This window comes from Panthera onca, chromosome D1 (genome assembly GCF_046562875.1).
Source record: "Panthera onca isolate mPanOnc1 chromosome D1, mPanOnc1 haplotype 2, whole genome shotgun sequence".
NCBI lineage: Eukaryota > Metazoa > Chordata > Mammalia > Carnivora > Felidae > Panthera > Panthera onca.
Genome location: NC_138348.1, coordinates 109,107,009 through 109,121,658, shown reverse-complemented (window position 1 = coordinate 109,121,658; position 14,650 = coordinate 109,107,009). Strand labels below are relative to the sequence as shown.

At 40.2% G+C, this 14,650-nt stretch overlaps 1 protein-coding gene across 1 annotated transcript in view; it reads right to left on the bottom strand.

The window, feature by feature from the left end:
- CWF19L2 (CWF19 like cell cycle control factor 2) overlaps window positions 1-14,650 on the bottom strand; it is a 150,293-nt gene that overhangs the window by 19,456 nt on the left and 116,187 nt on the right. Inside the window, exons 13-14 of the mRNA XM_078432699.2 lie at window positions 3,908-4,120; window positions 286-402 (exon numbers count right to left, since the gene is read on the bottom strand). Of these exons, the coding sequence (XP_078288825.2) occupies window positions 286-402; window positions 3,908-4,120 (330 nt within the window). The remainder of the gene's footprint in view (window positions 1-285; window positions 403-3,907; window positions 4,121-14,650) is intronic.

The following is a 14,650-nucleotide window of genomic DNA, read 5'->3' as shown; positions in this document are numbered from 1 at the left end:
AAAGCTTTCAGATGTACACCTGAAACTAGTAAGGCTATACATCAGTTATATCTCAGTAAAAAAATTTTTTTAAAAAACCCTTCAAAACAGGGAGCACATAAGGGAAATAAACTAAAAAGGGAGTGAGTGGTGAAAACGTGATCTAGAGATGTACACAACTAGGGAAATGTATACAAATGTGTAAGTTCAGAAAGTAAACTGGACAAAGGTAATAAAGAAACCCACTGGCAATTATTTTGTAAAAACTGCTCCTGTGCATTACAATGATGAAATGACCATGCTGACCTGAATTTCCTCCCAGATGTCTTCATCCAGTAAGGTGGAAGCCCTGTGGTGTTGCAAAGGGACTATCAGGCAGTGTCCCTCGGTAAGAGATCGGACGTTGGGTAAACATAAATAAACCTATGGGGAAAAAGTTGCAAAGGGAAATGTTATTGTATTTATTCTCAGTTGCGACCAATGAGCCATGGGAAACATGGCTGACACCTAATAAAGCACACTTGTTTACAAGCAATATATTTTATTTTAATATTTTTAAAGATAGCTGATATTTCCAAAATACTTTTAAAAGCCATGAAGGCAGATTCTAATAAAATGGAAATTTACAGCACAAGTCTCAATTTTAACTGTTCTATGTATTTCAGAGATTGAACGTACCCAAGGGCAAAATGAATGACACACTTTATCCTTGATCTGAGAAAGCTATATGCTTTCAAAGCCCTTGAAACAACACAATTTTGGGCAAGAATGAAAAGATATACGGCTTGGTAATGAAAGAGAAGCCTAACTGGTGCCTATCAATCAGGTTTTCCTTATCGTACTGCCTAAGCAAAGAGAATTAACCCAAGTAAGAGAGAAAGGAAATGTTCTCTGTATAGTTTTACTGCTCTGCTTAAATTCCATCTGTTTAAATACATGTGTTACCTACAAACTGGTGCTATTTTTCCACTATATACAACTGTCTTAAAAAAGAAAAAAAGTCAATTAGCCTATATATAGTGAGCAAAGAGTGCTCATGAGGAACATTAAAAATATTCTGCAAAGGGGCTCACTCTTATTTTCTACTATTTTTTGTTAGGTTTTAGATAGAAGTATTTTGTATGGCAGACAATATTATTTCACAAAATAATGCAAACTTTTTAAAACTCTGCTGAGAGAGGACAAAGAAGGAATGGATATGGAAATTTACCTAAGTTTATAGTAAGATCATAACCATATTCAAAATATTTTTAAAAATAACATCAGTACTGATTCATTAATTGTAACAAATTTACAACTTGTGAATTTGCTTACTAATGTCAGGTGTTAGTAAGAGAAGACACTGGATACAGCGTATATGGAACTGTCTTCTTAATTTTTCTGTAAATCTAAAACTGTTCTAAAAAAGAAACAAAGTCTATTTTTAAAAAAAGTAAAGCACAGTGTTAAGACGAGGGAGACAGATAACTTTTATTTTTAAAAAAAGGAGGAAGAAAGCACGAAAAGCTGACAATCAGAAGTTATTTAACTCTGTGATTCTAATGAGTATTAATATAGTTTCATTAATACATTTGGATTTAAAACATTCACTTTAAATATTAGAAATTCAAGCTGAGTGAGAATTACTGAATTGCTGTGGAATGTGATTTATCATTTCCACTAAATGGCAAAGTAATTCCTTAGAAACTCAAAACCATCTAAGATTAACTTAGGTAATAACTGAAAGGAGTAATTTCTTCTTGTTTATTCAGATTAATTAAATGGCCTGTTAGCTACAGTGGATGGGATAGGTAGTCAGATGACAGATAAGGTTCCTTCTAATCAATATTTCAAATATTTCTGTATTAACATAGTCACAGCCGAAAGGCTGGAGGTAGATGGTAGTTTTTAGAGCATATAACGCATAGATGCAGAAAGGAGAGACTCCAGTGGTTTTTTAAGTTAAACTAGAATGAAAAGACTGAGTCCCAAAGGGAAGAAACAGGTCAGCCAACTCTCAGGAAGTGAAAGGCAAAAAGAATTTAATACCATGAGGAAAGACTAGTGGGGAAGGGTGGATTACCTGACAGCGGAAGAGGACCACCGACAAGAACAGGGAAAGACGTGTATGACAAATAGTAAGGGTGGAAGATAAGAACCAGAAAGTGTCTGTTCACAGGCCAGCAGTTCACTTTCACGAGTGAACTGAGAAACGTCTCCTTGGGGAAGCAGCCTACAAGGCAGGAGGTGAACAGAAGGTCTGTGCCCCCCCTGGGCCCAGCCTGTCTCCAGTGCACTGGGGAAAACAAAAAACCCCAATGAAAATTCTCCAAACTTCTAAAGCACAGCAGGAAAAATTTACTTTGTTTAATTTGCTCTTACGTGTTTAAAAGGTAGGGATCGGACTGAAGAGGAATGAAATATTTATAATGTCATAACTAGAAAAATGTAGATGTTTATAAAAGTCTGGAAAAGAATTAAGAAAAATTGATACAAGTAATTGGTTATGGTGGGTTTTTTTTAATTGAATAAATTTTATTTTTTTTAATTGAATAAATTTTAAATGGAACTTTTACATTTACCTCTTTGATAGTTTGGAAGGGGGAAAAAAGAAGAGTGAAGAAATAAAGTTAAAGAAACCCTAATGTGAACTGATAAGCTGACTGTCTTAACAACAACCTAAAGATACTAAAGGCTAGAGTCGGAATGGAAAAGCCCACACCAGTTCTATGGACACACAGGTGTGTGTGGAGAGGGGCGGGACATACACAAGAAACAAAAAACTAGCAAATAAACACATATATGCACAGTCCCTGAACTATGAGTTCCTGAACTAGCATGGCACTCATTCATTCCTCTCCTCTCCTTTTCTCACTCCCTCTGCCCTGGGCCACATTCTGCTCCACGAACCAGCTCTTTCCTCCTCACGGCTCTTCACCTGCCGATGCTCCTTCCTGAATTATCAGTCATTCACATCCTCATGTTGCTTGCTCCTTCCATCTTTCGTACCTTCCCTAAAATACCTCCTTACAGGGGGCCTTCTAGATCACCTTCTCAAAAAATACTCTCCCATCATTTTGTCCCATTCCCTTGCTCTATTTGCTTTCTGACAACACTTTCTTCAGTCAGGGCAATTATTACTTTATTTTCTGCCTTATTTTACTAGGATACAAGCTCCACAAGTACTTCTGATTCTGAGTCTACTTTTCTCTAGAAACTAATTACGGTCTGGTGTATGTCGGGTACACAATAATTAATCAATACAAGAATTAACTCACTGCATATTTATTGAAATAAGTGACAATTATCAGTAATTAAGCAATCATTAATATTTATGAAAATAAGTGACTAGGAACACACACTCTTGATATACAATGGGATATATGTTTGGTCAACAATGGAATTCATGCTTGGTGCACAACGATGAGTGAGAGTTATCTAGGTGCTCACAGAACTTACAGCCTATCAGAAGAGGGACTTAATACACAAGTAAAATAAGGTAAAAATTTTCAAATTATCAGATATTCTAAGAAGAAACAAATAGGTTCTATGAGAAAGTAAGGGAAGAAGCAGCAACTGCTTTAGACGGAGTATTTCTGAAGTGACTTGAATACTAAGAATCAAGTGCCAACCATGAAAATGAGGTCCCACGGCTGGCCAATGCCAGGGCCAGAACCTGGGTTCAGGCGGTTGGGCTCCCAAGTTCAGGCCCAGTGCTGCTCCTCTAAAGAGGAGAATCATACAAAATGTGAGCTTCAAGTCACCTAAATTTTTATGCTGCTCTAGGGAAGAGTCTAAGAATCACAGGAAGTCAGAAAAGAAAACTATTTGCAACACAGAGTAAGAGAAGACCAGACATGTTAGAATCCTGTAAGGGTCTGAAGAAAGAGGCAAATCTGGACACAGCACTACGTCACTTCCTAGGGGCCATGAGTGTGGTATTTCTTACCTTAACACCTATTGCAACAATAAGGTGCTTGGGAAACTGAGAGCTGTCAAAACAGTAGGGACATTTTTCCATTCGGGCAGCGAGACTCTGATGCTCAGCAATGGCTTTTTTCCTCTGGTTCTCTTCCTCTGCACCAAAACGTTCTCTCTCAGCTGCTTTGGAGACAAACATGTCATCTAGGGTATAATAGTCTCCATCTGTTTTTCCCATAAACTGAAAAACCAAAATAACAGTAGTGGGGAGAAGGGAGGTGGTTAACGTTTTATTGTATTGCAGCTACCAAAGACATATCTGTAAGTTCCATGGTACAACTTTTAAATTTAAAAAAAGAAGAAGAAAAACGTGATTAAACATTTAAGCTTGATTTTCAAGTCAATCAATCAATCATCATCATCATCATCACAGCTGAAGTTGACTGAGTATTTACCATGTACAATTTTATGCAATTTGTTTTATGCTCCTGTGAGAATGAGACCATCATCATTTCCATTTACCGGATCAGGAAACTGAACCACAGAGAGGTTAAGAACTACTTTCATTTTAAAATTAGCATACGCTCCATAGAGAACATAAACATTTTTCAACTGTTCTCTCCAGGCAGCTTCTTCCCACCTCCCCCAACATAAACTGTAGCCAGGGGGATGCTTTTAAAACACAAATTTTACTTACTTTATTTTATGTCCCTGCTTAAAATCCTCAGAGAACTCCACATTGTGAACAGGATCAAGTTCAAACTCTGGTTTGCCTACTACATCATAGACACAGATAGAATGACCCTGGCAAAATTCTGTCTCCTGTCTGTAGAGCCTTGGGCAAGTTACTTAATCTCTCTGTGCTCTCCGCCCGCTTTATTTCCTCATTTCACAATGGTTGTAACAATACTATCTACCTAACAGGGTTATCTTGCTTAACCCTCTCACAATAAGGACTCACAAATGTGGGCCCCCATTATTATTACAATTTTCTTCATAATCTGGCATTGATGACCTTTCCAGTCACATCTGATCACACCCTTACTTGAACTTTATGCTCTGGTCTTCCTGTTTTCAACCCAAAAGTACTGTTACCTTCAGGCTTTGCACATACTGCTCTCTGACCAATTTCTGCCTTCAGTTTAGCCATTCGCTACTCATTTTCCAACCCGAGGCTTAGATTTAGCGGTCACCTCCACAAAAGAACATCCCTGGATCTCCCAAGACCCTCTAGTACTGCACTCCTATCTGTTTCATGACCATACTGTACCATAATTGCTCACTAACTTCTGTTTTTCTCTCATTAGGCTAAGTTCAAAGTTCTATTTAGTCTACTAAGTACCAAAAGTGAACTCTTTTTCTTTTTCATCATCAAATACAAAGCAATAGCAGGATGCTTGGATCTTATCAGACAGTTAAAAAGATTTGAAGACAGCTAGAATGGCTGCATTTATGTCAGAGAAAGTAGAATTCAAAGCAAAGAAATGAAGGACACAAAAGATCATTTCATAAGGATAAAGGGGTCATACCACCAAGAGGACATAACAATAGCAAAATTTATGCACCTAATTACAGAGTTTCGAAATACATGAAGCCAAAACTTGACAGAACTGCAGAAAACTACACGTCCACAACTGTAGTCAGAGAATTAAACACATTCTCCCAATAACTGATGGAACAAGGAGAAAATCAACAGGCACACAAGACTTGAACAAACTATCCAAAACTCTGACCTGACATTGACAGAAATTCTATCTAACATCTGCAAAATAAACATTCTTCTCAAGTGCACAAAGAACATTTACCAAGATAGAGGGCATTCTTAGTTATAGCACAATTCCTAATAAATTTAAAAGGATTCAGGTAACGTAAAGTATGTGCCCTGAACACAATGGAATTAAATTAGAAATCCCAGCAGAAATACATTTGGAAAATTGCCAAGTACTTGGAAATTAAATAGCCCAGTTCCAAATAACACATGTATTAAAGGAAGGAAGAAGGAAGGAAGGAAGGAAGGGAGGAAGGAAGGAAGGAAGGAAGGAAGGAAAAATCAGAAAGTATTTTGAACTGCCATTAAAAAAAAAAGAGAATTTGTGGGATGGTGCTAAAGCAGTACTTAAAGTGATCATTACAGCACCAAACACCTATATCAGAAGACAAAAAAAAGAAAGAAAAAAGAAGAAAGGCCTCATGAGAATTAATGATGTCAACATCCACCTTAAGAAATTTAAAAAAAGGATATAAAAGAGAACAGAATGTAAACAGAAGAAGATTTCTAAGATGTCATTATTGATAGAACTAGGTAAAAATCAGAAACCAGGTACTAATTATTAGTAATAAGGTATCTGTCTGAGCACAATAGTTTCCTTTTCTATACTAGAATTTATTTTTTATCTTCTACTTTTTCTCCATTATTGATCCTTGTTTATACCTATCTATTGTGTCAACTTTGTCTATTTATGTGAACTGCCCTGACTTACAAATTATTATTTTAACTTCAGACCTTTATCTCGACCGTAACATATAACACTTAAAAATATCAGAACTAGTCCCTAATTATTTTCGTAATAGTGACCAACTATGTGCTAGGTACTAATAGAGACCTTAAGTACTCTCTCATCCAAATATCCCTACAACGTAGGAATGAATTGTCACTGTCACTTGTTAGATTACAATACAAAGCTTAAGGTGCCTGCGTGGCTCAGTCGGTGGAGCATCCGGCTTGGGCTCAGGTCATGGTCTCGTGCTTCATGAGTTTGAGCCCCATACTGGGCTCACTGCTGTCAGCACGGAGCCAGTTTTGGGTCCTTTGTCCCCTTCTCTCTCTGCCACTCCCCCATTTGTGCTCTCTCTCTCAAAAATAAATAAACATTAAAAAAAAAAAAAAGCTGGGGCGCCTGGGTGGTGCAGTCGGTTAAGCGTCCAACTTCAGCCAGGTCACGATCTCGCGGTCCGTGAGTTCGAGCCCCGCGTCAGGCTCTGGGCTGATGGCTCGGAGCCTGGAGCCTGTTTCCGATTCTGTATCTCCCTCTCTCTCTGCCCCTCCCCCGTTCATGCTCTGTCTCTCTCTGTCCCAAAAATAAATAAAAAACAAAAAAAAAACGTTGAAAAAAAAAAAAAAAGCTTAGGAGAGACTAAATAATCAAAATCACACAGCTATTAAGAGACAGGAGCAGGAATCCAATGCAGGCCTATCTGACTATAAAAACGAAGAGTATATGACATTCAGGGAGCCCCTCTCACTTAAGAAATCCACCTTTAGGGGCACCTGGGTGGCTCAGTCAGTTAAGTGTCTGACTTCAGCTCAGGTCATGATCTCGCAGTTTATGAGTTCGAGCCCCGCGTTAGGATCTGTGCTGACAGTTCAGAGCCTGGAGCCTGCTTCGGGTTCTGTGTCTCCCTCTCTCTCTCTGCCCCTCCCTTGCTCAAGCTCTGTCTCTGTCTCAAAAATAAATAAAACATTAAAAAAAAAAAAAAAAAGAAAAGAAATCCACCTTTAAAAGACAGAAAGGGTGTATTTTAAATATAGTCTATGAAGCAGAACAGAGAATTCGAAGAAATCTTAAACGTCATCTAGAATAAATACACCCAAATGACTTAAGGTACTTATCAGAGACAACACAGACATCTAACAGGTATCGATCTTTTCTAAAGTATATTAATGAAGCAGAATACATACCTCCACATGCAACTGTCCCTTCACATGTACACTGTTATAAAAACACTGTTATTAAAAACCAGTTCATGAGTGATCAGGGAATTTATTCAATTCAAATCAAATCTTTTGTATACAGAAGATAGTGCTTCTATACTTTAAATCTATGTTTCGTGGACGTTGCCAAACTTCTCTGATTGATTCACAGTATTGAATTAAATAGAAGACAGTCTTGTCTGTTAAATCTGCATAATTCTTTAACACAATATAAAACTGATGCTTCAACACAACTACAATCCTCTCCTCCTACACCCTCTAATTATTTGAATTTTTCCCATTATCTTCTCTGTGGGATTTGACCCAAAATGTTTTCAACTTATTAATCATGTACACATCTCCTGTGATCTTCAGCCCACCATCTTCCTATTTGACAACAAAAAAAATGTTTTAATGGACAGAATGTTAACACAGAGTGGAGAATTGAGTCTAAGAAGGAAAAAAAGCAAAAACCTTGTCGGAAGAAAGGAGGTGAAGAAAGAAAAGAAGGTATGAAAATAAAACTCTTCATCATTTAAAAAGTCCTAAAGAAAGCGGATGGGATGATTCGAGCTCAAGTTCATACATCATAAATTTTACAACTCTGAGAACCTCTTCCAAATAAATGAGAAAAGTATGGTAAAACAGTTACAACATTAAAAAACATAAGATAAAAGAAAGGAGGGGGAAGATTACCCAAGTGATTTAGAGATTCAACACAACGCTTATCAAAATCTCAATAATGTTTTTTGCAGGAAGAGAAAAATCTAGCTTAAAATTCACATACGATGGGTCTCAAGGGACTACAGACAAAATAATCTTGAAAATGAACAAAGGTAGAGGTCTCACACTTCCTGATTAAAAAAAAAAAAATTAACATTTATTCATTTTTGAGAGACAGAGAGAATAGAGCATGAGCTGGAGAAGGGCAGAGAGAGAGGGACACAGAATCCAAAGCAGGTTCCAGGCTCTGAGCTGTCAACACAGAGCCCGATGCGGGGCTCCAACTCATGAACTGCGAGATCATGACCTGAGCTGAGGTCGGATGCTCAACCAACTGAGCCACCCAGGTGTCCCTCATACTTCCTGATTTTAAAATTTACTGCAAAGCTACAGTAACCAAAACAATGTAATATTATCATAAAGATGGACAAACAGACTAACAGAATAGAACAGACAGATCAGAAATAAGCCCTCTCAAGTATGCTGAAAATACTCACAACAAGGATGCCAAGATCACTGAACAGGGAAATGACAGTCTCTTAAACAAATGGTGTTGGGAAAACTGGATGTTTACATGCCAAAAAAAAAAAAAGAAAATTTGGACCTTTAATTTACACCATATATAAAAATGAACTGAAAACAGATCATAGACCTAAACCTAAGAATTAAAATTTTTAAACTCTTGGAAGAAATCATAGAGGAAAAGCTTCCTAACATTAAATTTGGTAATGATTTCTCAGTTATGATGACAAGTCACAGCAACAAAGAAAAAATAGATAAGATGGACTTCATCAAAACGAAAAACTTTTGTGCACCAAGGACACTGTCAGCAGAAGGAAAGGCCGCCCACAGAATGGAAGTCTTTGCAAATCATATATCCAAAATATATAAATAACTCCTAGAGCTCAACAACAACAAAAAACAAAACAAAAAAACAAGCAACCCAATTTAAAACTAGGTAAAGGTTCTGAGCAGACACTTCTCCAAGGAAGCTACCCAAATGCCCAATTAGCACAGGGAAATGCAAAAAGCAAACTGACAATGAAGTTACCACTTGAGGCTCACTAGGATGGCTAGAATCAGAGTCAGAAGGGAGCCTGGGTGGCTCATTTGGTTAAGCGTCCGACTTGGGCTCAGGGCCCCGTGCTGACAGCTCAAAACCTGGAGACTGCTTGGGATTCTGTATCTCCCTCTCTCTCTGCCCCTCCCCCATTCATTCATTCATTCATTCTCTCTCTCTCTCTCTCTCTCTCTCAAACATTAAGAAAAATTTTTTAAAACAGAGTCAGATAATAACAAGTGTTGTCAAGAATGTGGAGAAACCAGAACCCTCACGCAGTGTTGGTGGGAATGTGAAATGGTATAGTTTCTTTGGAAAACATTCTGGTAGTTCCTCAAACAATTAAATACAAACTAATAAATATGCAACTAAACATATGGATTACCACACAGCCCAGTAATTCCACTTCCAGGTGGAATGAATCTGGAACCTGAATCTCTACAGCAGCATTATTCATAACAGCCAAAAGATGGACACAATGTGAATGCCCATCAACTGATGAAGACATCAACAACATGTGTAAAATCTGTACGACAGAGTATTATTAGGCTACAAAAAAGAAATTCAGTACTGACACCTGCTACAACGTGAATTGTAAAAACATCATGCTAAGTGAAAGAAGCCAGTCACAAAATCACTATCAACATGAAATATCCAGAGAAAGGAAATTTACAGACACAGAAAACAGATCTGTGGCCCTTGAGGGTGGGGATGCAAGGGGGGGCCAAAAGGGTTAGGGGGTGACAGCTAAAAGTTACACGATTCCTTCTTAAGGTGATAGAAATGTCCTAAAACTGACAGTCTCGAGGGACTACATGTCTGTAAATATGCTAAAAACCACTGAATTGTACAGTTTAAATGGGTGAATTATATGGTATATGAATATCTCAATAAAGCTTTTAAATAAAAAAGCCACCTTAACCAAAGAGCGGTCTGGCCTTTGTGCCCCTGGAAGTTATCTTTAAACTCCTGGAATGTCCCTTCTGGTAAGAGCGGCTTTGTTTACCTGGGGGCTTTTGGTCACACCAGACAGTCTACACTAACAGTGTGATGTATGGTGGGGGCTTTGGGCCACACATCATCAACTCTACCTCAGGAGTGGCTGGAAACTAAGGTCATCCTCACAAGCAACAAACCATGTCTACATGACCAAACCCCAATAAAAACCCTGCATGCTAACACTTGGGTGCACTTCCCTAGTTGATAATACTCTGGCCACATTTCACACATCATTGTTGGGAGAAGTTCGCACTGTCCACAACTCACTGGGACGGGACAAATGGAAGCTTCAGGCTTGGAACCTCCTAGACGCAGCTCCATACACCTCTTCCCTTGACTGACTTTATATCTGTATTCTTTCAGCAAGTGTAACAGCTTTTAGTGAATTCCGTGACTTCTTGCAGTGAAATATCAAACCGAAGGGTAGCCCTGGGGATCCCTGAACTTGCAGCTGGTGTCTTGGGGAGTCTAACACCGTGAAGACATAATAACCAAATGCAATGTACAAACACTGGTCAGATTCTGGATCTCAAAAAAAAAAAAAAAAAAAAAAAAATTACAAAATTTAAATACAGATCATAAATTTTTTTAATGTTTACTTATTTTTGAGAGAGAGAGAGAGAGAGACAGCATGAGTGGGGAAGGGGCAGCGAGAGAGGGAGACATAGAATCCCAAGCAGGTTCCAGGCTCTGAGCTGTCAGCACAGAGCCTGAAGTGGGGCTCGAACCTACGAGCCGTGAGATCACGACCTGAGCCGAAGTCAGACACTTAACTGACTGAGCCACCAAGGTGCCCCTAAATATAGGTTACAAATGAACACTTTTCAAGTAAACATATGGTTCTGCACAAGACACAGGCACCACCCAACAGTGGACAGTGGCAGCACAGCAGCTCCACACCGAGACGGCCCTGAGGGCAGTGGGGACAGTGGGGCAAGGAAGTCCTCCCAGTGAGAAGAACTCTGAGCATCTGGTTCGTGCGGCCCAGAAGGAGGGATGGGCAGAGCCACAAGTCTGAACTAACCTGTCAACTAGGGCTGATGGTCTGGTTGGATGCTCAGGGACCTGGACGTAACATAATCAGAGAACTAGTAACAAGGTCTGGGGAAGAAATACGTGGACAGATCTCTCCAAACTGATATAGAGTACAAAGCCATTTCCAGCCTTTGTGAAAACATTTATGTCACCAGCCACTCCGACCTCTGTCCAAATGAGGTTATGAATGGGGTGACCAGGCTGGGACGGAAGCTGGGAGTGGGCTCAGCAACATGACCTTCCACTTATCAGAGCTGATCCGGCTACAGCCACTGCTGAAGACCCAATCCACGAACAAGAGAGATCACACTGTGCCCTGATACGGCACCAGTTACCTGATGACAGGTTTGGCACACTGGACTGCTTCTGTCATGGAAGGGGAAGGACCCTGTACTTGCTGGAAGAGACGCTTACTCTGGATATGGATGGATTCACATGCAATACTTTTGCCAAATATACTATCTCTGCACTCATGTCACCATGGTATCACACGCATTCCTGTGACCAAGTAACTAATCTCCTAGCAAATGCACTGTGGCAATGGGTCCACGCCCACTGCATTCATTATGCAACGATGATCACCACATTCCCATCATACCGAGGTAGCTAGCTGACTGAACAGTAAACTGGCCTTTTCAAGGTTTAACGAGAAATGCTGGCTAGATGGCCCCTAGGGGGCTAGGGCAACGTCCTCCAGAATGCAGTATGTGCTCTAAACCCACAGCCAAACGATGATGGGCTCTCTCTCACTGCCAGGATTCACAGGTCTGGGGAACTAGGGGAAAAAACAGGAGTGACCCATCTTATCATTACCCCTTATGATACACCAGCAAAATGTATGCTCCCATGCCTCTGACGTAAGGCCCTACTGGTATACAGGTGTCAGTTCCAAAGGGAGGAACACTTCTACCAAGGGACACAACAGTGACTCCCTGCACCTGAAGGTGACACTGCCACGGGGCTGCTCTGACCCCTCATTCCACTAAACCAGAAGGCAAAGAAGGCAGTTACCATCCTGCCTAGAGTGACTGATCCTGACCAAGGGCGAAATGGGTCGGGGACTACCTCACAGAGGCAAGGTGACGTGTATCTTGAATGTAGGAGATCTCTTAGGGCACCTCTTAGTATTCTCATGGCCTATGATTCAAGTCACGGATAAACTACGACTCAAATTAAGGCCACTAGTAAATGGCTCAGACCTTCAGAATGAACACTTGGGTCCACCCCGCCAGGCAAGGAACCTTGAGGGCAAAAGGAATATGGAACGGGTAGTGGAGGAACGTGGTTATACACACTAGCTAAAACCACATAACCAGTTTCAAAAGTTAATACTATAATAATTACAGTATCTCTTCACTACTTTGATACAAATATGTGTGAATCTACATTTAAATATTAACCAAATGTTTTCTTCTCTTCCCTCTCTCATCTCTTTACCATCTAACATAAGTATATTAAAAGTAGCTTTGTGGGGCGCCTGGGTGGCTCGGTCAGTTGGGCATCCAACTCTTGATTTCAGCTCAGGTCATGATCCCAGGGTTGTGGGACCCAGCCCAACGCTGGGCTCCACACTGAGCATGGAGCCTGCTTAAGATTCTCTCTTCCTCTCTCTCTGTCATGCTCTGTCTCTCTCTAAAAACATTTTTAAAAATTTAAACACGTAAAAATTTTTAAAAATCCAGGGGTGCCTGGGTGGCTCAGTCGGTTAAGCGTCCGACTTCGGCTCAGGTCATGATCTCTCGGTTTGTGAGTTCAAGCCCTGTGTCGGGCTCTGAGCTGTCAGCTGAGAGCCTGGAGCCTGCTTTGGATTCTGTGTCTCCCTCTCTCTCTGCCCCTCCCCCGCTTATACTCTGTCTTTCAAAAATAAACAAAAACTAAAAAGAAAAAATTTTTTTTTTTTAATTTTAAAAATCCAGAAGTAGCTTTGTGTTCTATTGTGGGGAAAGAGTTAGCATATTTTTGGTTGTATGTGGGACAGTTGTGTCATGTTAGACAGAAGCACGATTTTGTTAACTTTCTTTGTTTGGAGATTAAATACAGCTTAAGGAGACATGCCGAAGTAAAAAGCCATGGGTTGTGGTTACCGTCAATTTGACTACCCTGAGAGACATTTTCCAGAATTCCCTTTCCTGTGTGTTCCTGGTCAAGGTGGGCAATGGGAGAAATTCTCACAGGAGACGTGGAAAACAGAAACGAAGTCCAGCCATTGTCCAGTATACACTGTCAACTTATCTGCTGGTTCGCCTCCTGTATGAGGCAGCCGCTGGGTCTGCACCTGCTCCCCCACTGCCTCCCTTCCCTTCAGCTTCTCTGAGCTCTGGGCCAGACATGTGTATGTAGCTCCTGGCCTAGTCTACAGCGTATCCACACTACCAAGGCCAGAGGCAACAAGAGCGGACGTGTGTTTCCTGCCCACCCTTGAGAGCCCCGGCTCATGCTTGTGGGTTCCAGCTTATTCTTGGTCTCAGTCTCTTTACGTTCCTTTTTCCTTCCCAAGTGCCTGCCTCTGGGCTCAAAGACACAAAGACACAAACGCAAGAGCCTGAAGTGGACTGCTTACCTAGCTCCCACAACTGTACAAGTTCAAATCCCTGTAAGAAGCCTGTGTCTCTGTCTTTTATTAGTTCTGTTTCTCTGACTGAAAAGTGACTGGTACAGATTTAACCTTCTATAAATAGCAGTAACAAGCTGCTTTTGTTCAGAGGCTCTGCTTGTACATTTTTTCAAGAATGTTCCAAGAATAATATTATTTTTTAAATATCATTAACCACTGTACAAAAATAGGTATATAACAGTATACAGAATTCAGATATTTCAAATGTCAACTGCATAATATGTGATTGAAAATTAATAATAAAATAAAACCACTCCTTTTCAGCTCTAGTCCATTATCTCTAATGACTAAATCCAATAGTATTATTTTAGTCTGGTCTAATCTGAATGTGATCAACCACCTTCCTGCTCTGGTCGTATGCCCTGGTTGCTGTGTTATAGAAAAGTCATTAAATTTTGCAATCGGTTTCACTATAAACTCACAAGCGGAACTGGCTCTTCAACACCATTCTGAAAACCTCCCATTGTGCACAGTGGCTCGATCACCGTCGAGCCCTGGATGCTCCACGAATCTTCCTCTCGCTCTCGGTAGAAGACCTCAAAGAAAAGCCAGACAAGAACTTCCTCATCTTCCCACCAGTGGACCTACTGACCCCCAGCAAACGCTGGCTCCTCCTCCTTCCCCCCTGCCGCACTGAAGGGCACCTGTG